General features: G+C 32.7%; 1 protein-coding gene across 1 annotated transcript in view; it reads left to right on the top strand.

The window, feature by feature from the left end:
* Window positions 1-1416: 1416 nt before the first annotated feature.
* The window catches only part of LOC133179222 (sushi, von Willebrand factor type A, EGF and pentraxin domain-containing protein 1-like), a 49444-nt gene continuing 43739 nt past the window's right edge, over window positions 1417-7121 (top strand). The window contains exons 1-3 of the mRNA XM_061314014.1: window positions 1417-1450; window positions 1669-1820; window positions 4699-4897. Of these exons, the coding sequence (XP_061169998.1) occupies window positions 1417-1450; window positions 1669-1820; window positions 4699-4897 (385 nt within the window). The remainder of the gene's footprint in view (window positions 1451-1668; window positions 1821-4698; window positions 4898-7121) is intronic.

The following is a 7121-nucleotide window of genomic DNA, read 5'->3' as shown; positions in this document are numbered from 1 at the left end:
TTTTGATCAATTATTACCATATATGGGATTGATTTTAATGCCACAATGTATCTTTTCAAGTCTTTGTACAACTACCCTGCACTGCATTTTGCATTGTCAGTGTTAAAAACAAAGCTGCATGTTAACAAAATTGTGTTTGCTAGGGAAGCTCTGATCATAGACCTATATAATACTCAAAACATTTAAAGACTTACATATCTTCAAATAAGTGTCCATGACACAACAATTTCCGTTTTTTTAGTATGTATAGGTTAGATTATGACTGAGAAGATAGCTCAGTTAAAATACATAGTTTCCTCTGCAGCAGTTTGAATCTAGGTCATTAGGTTACTCAGATGTGGCATATAGATTTAATGGCTAATCTGAGCTAATTACAGTGCAGCTTTAATTTGTTTCCCGATGTATTAATTATATGTGCAGTAGATAAGTGCTATTTTGTTGTTTTTTTAAAAATGTGCATCTGTCTAAATTTTAACTGTATGAACAGTATACCTGAGGTCTTAATCTAGGCCATATGTAAAAGATTATGATATCATGAGTGTTGACACAGATGATCAATTGAGGATTTTTTTTCTCTGTAGATAAAGATCATTGATGTTTTTATTTATTGTTTTTAGATTTATTTCCCTTTGTTAAAAGAAATGACTTATTTAAGTGCTAACCTTGTATTCTATAAGCTGAGTCTCTATAGTTCCAACAAGTTTAAACATTGTCTTTTCCTTTATTTGTATTCATGAGATCATGTATCTTTATTACAACTCATAATTTATTTTTTTCCTTCATAGTTGCAAAGCGTATGAAATTTTTATCCGTTAGTATTTAACTATTTGTTTGTGTTGCATCTATATGGATTGAGAGACACAATTGAGGCTGCAGTTTCCCTTTAGTAGGGCACTTTTCTTCCCTAAATCAACACACAAACTCTCAACTTTCCTATTGCCTTACTAATATGAAAACTTCATTTTAATATAAAAGTATTAAAAATTATATGAATATATTTTCTATTTTATCTTTTAAATCATTTTATTGTGAAAGTTTATATGCATAAACTTTCTTGTTTCTTTTTGCCTGCAAATACAATATCAATATCTTTAGTAGAGTATGTGTTTTATTAGAAAAAAAATAATAAAGTCAATAGGATATGCATGTACAGTCATTTCCTATTGCCTTATAATATAAAAACTTCATTTTAATATTGAAAATGTGATTATAAAACATTCATGTGCATAATTATATGAATATATTTTCTATTTTATCTTTTAAATCGTTTTATTGTGAAAGTTACATTGATATTCATATATACATAAACTTTCTTTATTTGCCAGCAAATACAATATCTTTAGAAAAAGTATGTGTTTTATTTGGGAAAAAATTAAGGCAATAGAATATACATGTACAGTCATACCTCATAACTCAATGGGACTGTGGAAGAACATTGAGATATCCAAAGGTTTGAGATATTGAGGGTAATTAAAATACCTAGAGAGAAGGTGGGTGGGACTTTCAAATGAATTTGAATCGACATATCCATGGTATTCAAGCTATAGGTGTTTAAGATTGGAAGTTCAACTGTTTTTTACTTTAATTTATATAGTTTGATAATGTTATGTCTTATTGAGTGGTAATTATTTAAACTTCCAGTATATGAACTTTCTGTAAATCTTTTAGAATTGATGAATGTAACAAATCTTGGGGGAAAAGTTGAAGCTGATAAAATATCAAAGGAGATCTCTACACCTTTGTATCCAGAAAATTATCCAGGAGGGCGGGAGATTTTTTGGATCATCCAATCACAGGGCTTGTCTGTCATCATACTACAGGTTAGCACAAAAGTCATTTTATGATTTTCATAAAAAGTATTTGTAAATGTTTGCAAATAGTCATATTCATTGATTATGCATGAAATGGCCCTGTCTACTTTTCAGCAAACAAGTATCCCATATTCATGCAATAGAATGACATACTCCATGCTTGTATCACATATAGAAAATTCCTGCAGAGAGTCACTTTTTTGGAAAATTTGACTTAGGAATTTCAATGTTCTTAGATTTTTTTATGTAGCCTAGGTGAGTCACTCAGGTGACCTATACTGCTATCTGTTTTATCTGTCTTTGTGCGATGTGCATTAACATTTGAACATTTTCAGCTTCTTCTCTGAAACCGCTGAACCAATTTCAACCAATTTTGATATTATAGCATCTATGGGTGAAAGGGAACAACATTTTTGAATTTCTTGGTCCCTGTGCCCCTGGGGCCTGAGGGTTGGAGATAAAGCCATCAAAATTAGTGCTATCTTTAAAAATCTTCTCTTCTCCTGGGCATCAAGCCGTCAAAATAAATTCCTTAAAAATCTTTTTCTCTCTCTTCCTCTTGTACATTAATCAGATAAACTAGGTGCATGGATATGATGAGAAATGATGTTTCTTCCAAAATTGTGAAATTTGTGGCCACAGGGTCAGAGGTTCCGGAGTTCGGACAGGGCTCAATTGATTATGTAGTGAAAATGCAGTATTTCTTTGAAAATCTTCTTTGCTCCTGGGTATTATACAAACAAACTACATGCATGGTTATGATGAGCAAGATTATGTTTTTCATGGCCTCTGAGTCAGGGGATCTGGAGCTCTACTGATTATGTAGTGAAAATGCATCAATTCTTTGGAAATCTATTCTGCTCCTAGGTATTTTGAATATAAACTAAGAGCATATTTATGGTGAGAAAAGATGCCTCTTCCAAAATTGTGGAGTTTTTGGCCCCGGGGTCAGGGATTATGGTGTGGGGGGCAGTTGGCTCTATTGATTATATAGTGAAAATGCATTAATTCTTTAAAAATCTTTTCTGCTCATGGATACTTAGCTTATAAACGAAGTGCATAGTTATGATGAGAAAGGTTGCCTCAAGGCACAGGGCTCAATTGATTATGTAGTGATTATGTAGTGAAAATGCAGTATTTCTTTGAAAATCTTCTCTGCTCCTGGAAGTGCATAGTTATGTTGAGAAAGGTTGCCTCTTCCGAAATTGGGAAATTTGTAGCCACAGGGTCAGGGGTTCTGGTGTTGTGGGGGGTAGCTATAGCTCTATAGATAACATAGTGAAAATGTATCATTTCTTTGAAAATCTTCTTCTCTGCTCTTGCATAAGCAAACAAACTACATGCATGGTTATGATAAACAAGGGTGCTTCTTCCAAAATTCTGAATTTCATGGCCCCTGAGTCAGGTGTTCTGGTGTTATGGCAGGGCTCTATAGATCAGATACTGAAAATGCATAAATTCTTTAAATATCTTCTTCTCTGCCCCTGGATATTCAGCAGACAAACTAATTGCATGGTTATGATAAACAAGGATACCACTTCCAAAATTGTGAAATTCAAATCTATTGGGTCAGGGGTTTTGGTGTTAGGGCAGTGTCCTGTTGATGTATGATTGATTGAATGAAGTTTTACATTCTGTTCTAGAATTTTTCACTCATATACAGACGTCAACATATACTGGTGAAGGACTTCAAATTTAGACCTTTACTCCGCACTCAGGGCCATTAAACATTGAGGGATCTTTATTGTGGCAACGCCTGCCATGACACATGGCCTCAGTTTTTAAGGTCTTATCAGAAAGACCCACAACTTTCACTTCAAAGTGCCAAGCACTTGGCAAAGGAACAGTTGCTACCTATTTTTTATGGACTTAAATCAGTCATGGGCCAGATTTGAACACACAATCTCCCGATCACAGAGCATGCACTCTACCAACTGAGCTACCATGATGGTAGGGCTCTGTTGAATTTATAGTAAAAGTGCAATATTTCTTTGAAAATCTTCTCTGCTTCTGAGTATTTAGCAGATAAACTAAGTGTATAGCTATGATGAGCAAGTGTACATTTTCTAAAATTTTGAATTTCATGGCCCCTGGGTCAGGGGTTCTGGTGTAAGAGTGGGTCTGTGTTGAATCTATAGTGAAAATGCATCATTTCCTTGAAAACCTTTTTCTCTGCTCCTGAACATCTAGGGGGCAAACCAAAGTACAAATTTGTAATAAGAAGGGGTATTTTTATCAGATTTTGAAATTCTAGACCACTTGGTAAAGTGTTTTGGTGCTGGACAGGCTTGTATTAATTTGTATTCTACTGAGAGAATTAAGTTATTCCTCTTTGCCATTCACCTACTGTAAATACATGTAATGAAATATTGAAAGGTTAGTTTACAAGAATTTGTATAATACAGTGGGGGTCTCATTATAACGGTGACAGTTTTATAACACAGAATGCTTATTGTTGTAAATTCAAAGCACAAAACCATTTCTCAACTAATCTATACAAAATAGGAATCTTTATAACGAAATCCAAATATGATGGGACTATTACGATGTACAAATTTTGGCCAAAAAAACTTCACTCTGTGTTTATTCAGTTTTGACCTTTAAACATTCCAAAGTAGATTACGTACTATCTGGAGTGCAACCCTTGACAATACATTGTACTTTCAGCATACTGATTGTTCAAACTGTTTGATTGTCACTAGTGTAAACAATGTTTTGTCCAAGAAATCTGGCAAAATTTAGAGCTTCCTAAACTTTCTCTCAAAAGAGTGGCAGTAAGATAGATAACTTTGAGGTAGTCTCTTGATACTAAGTATTGTGGTTTACATGTAATATGCTTGGTCAAATAGACTAGTATTCTAGATAACTTAAGTTTTAGTCTTTGTAGGTCATCAACATTGAACTTTGTGGTTCAGATTTTATCACTGTGAAAGATGGTGAACATCCCTTAGCAACCACTTTGATGACCTTGACCTCATCAAGTATATCAGGGATCATGACATTGTCAACAGGCAACAAGATGTACGTCTACATGAAACTTGATGAGCATCTGAAATGTAAAGGGGTACTGATGCGATACAAGACAGGTACATGACAAGTCTAATATTACATTATAAGTGATTTATCTGGTAGTCTATAACTTTTTGGATACTTTGATAAAGAAAAAAACATGTAATTATACCCCCCGCAAACGAAGTTTAGGGGGGGTATATTGGAATCACCATGTCCGTCTGTCTGTCTGTCTGTAGACAAGATTTTATCCAGAGCGTTTCTCGGAAACTATTGCATAGATTTGTCTGAAAATTTGTACACTTATTATTCACCATATGAAGGTGTGCACCTGGTATTTTCATCATGATTGAATAATTTTTCTGCATTTTACAGGTGTTTTTTGCATTTTTATTATGTGGTTTTGTCCTGACCTTTTCTCAAAGACTATTTCATAGAATTGTATGAAAATTTGTAGACACATTATTTACCATATGAAGATGTGCACCTGGTATTTTCAACATTATTTGATAATTTTTCTGCATTTTACAGGGTTTTTTTTTCATTTTTATTGACTTAGTCATTTTGGGTTTATTTCTAAGGTTTGAGACATATCTAGAACATCTGTACAAAAATGTGAACTACAGCTTAAAACTATTCATTAAAACAAAAAAATCACCAAGTATTAAAACAATTTTTACATTACACAGCAGAAAGTGTAAATCCATTTGTCCCTTGGGAGTAATGAGTGGACATCATCCAGTTAGATATAAATTAATGAGTTCAGTGTGGGAAGTTGTTAGGGCATCTCTGATCAAGCATGTGTTATCTATATCTCCTGGGAATTTAAAGATCTCTGTTCTTTAATTCTCTTAATTATAATTTATTGTCTGTCATAGTACATAGTTCCTGGATGACCGGCCTTTAATTTTTAAAATGAATTTGATATAAAGTTATCAAGATCAATTTGATTTTGTAATTAATTGATTTTTTTTCAACAATCAATTTGCAGAATGTCATGTCTCAAAAAGATGACAGATAATGCAATTTGTTTTTTTCAATGTTTTAAAAAACAATGTAATTACAGTTTATTGGTATTGATGTTTCATTAGGTTGTTCCTTGGTTTCATTCATTAAAAAAATATAATGAGCAATTATTTTTTCACTCTAAATGTTAATAAGAAAATTGTGAACACCTCTTAGATCCATAAAATATTAGTGATTTGGCACCTCTGAAAAACCCAGCAGGGGGTATTTGTCCCTTTTGGACAGTTCTAGTTTTCTTATTGAGAAGGTTTGAAACCTTGGATCTCATGGAAATGGGAGAATTGAGTGAACTGCTTCATTGTCATTTGTTGACCCTAACATTTCTAAAACCAAACCATCCTATAGACTAATTAAGCAGAATGTTATAGTGTTTGTAGACTTTTTAGCAAAAGAAATAAACATGGCTTTTATGCAAACAAAATTAAGGGCCATAAACTCCTCTCTTCATGATGGATGATAATGGATTGTTGTATGTGGTCTTCAGACAGAAATTATTCATTAATTATTCATTAAATTTTTGTTTACCTATTTGCTCATGTAATGCAGAGCAGATCATTTTTTAACATACTTCAACTGCATTTTTCAATCTATATCCAACTTTTAAAAAATGCAAAGTACTAAATTCTAAATATTAATGGCCAAAATCTGCCCCCAAAATAAAACTTTAATGGATATTGTTTTTACTGTGTAATTCAATGAATCTGATTGGTTTGCCTGATATCACATGCAAAGTTATATTTTACAATATTGACTTGACTTCTTTTTTTTTTTTTCCAAAAAAAATAATATAACAAATGTAGCCCTTTGATTTGGTCAATCCATAGATATATCAACTTCACAGAAAAGCATATTGACTTTGCACTTCCTGCTCAGTTGATATGCTTTTCTGTAAAGTAGATATATCTATGGATCGACCTCTTCAAAGGGCTATATTTATATAATGTTCTAAACCAGGGGGATATTTGCAGACTTCAAAGCAATAAATATTTTCATCAAGAATGGTGTCACAAGTAAGATATGACATTAAGAAAATGACTTAATTTAATTGGAAATTTCATTGATTTTGAAATGAAAATAGTCATTAGTGTATTTTATCCGATATTTTGACTGGAAAATATCGAGCGCAGATATGTTAAAAAATGATCTTCTGATATAATGTGTAAAGTAATATCAATGAAATATGTGAATATTGTATCTGATCAAGCTTGCGCTCTGTAATTACTATCTTTAATAATGTAGCCCTCTCCCATATTTTTAGCTCACCTGAGCTGAAAG

Source organism: Saccostrea echinata, unplaced genomic scaffold (genome assembly GCF_033153115.1).
Source record: "Saccostrea echinata isolate AGI-Se365-2 ecotype Australia unplaced genomic scaffold, CSIRO_AGI_Sech_v1 ptg000004l, whole genome shotgun sequence".
NCBI lineage: Eukaryota > Metazoa > Mollusca > Bivalvia > Ostreida > Ostreidae > Saccostrea > Saccostrea echinata.
The sequence above is the reverse complement of the archived record's forward strand: the minus strand, read 5'-3'. Positions and strand labels throughout refer to the sequence as shown.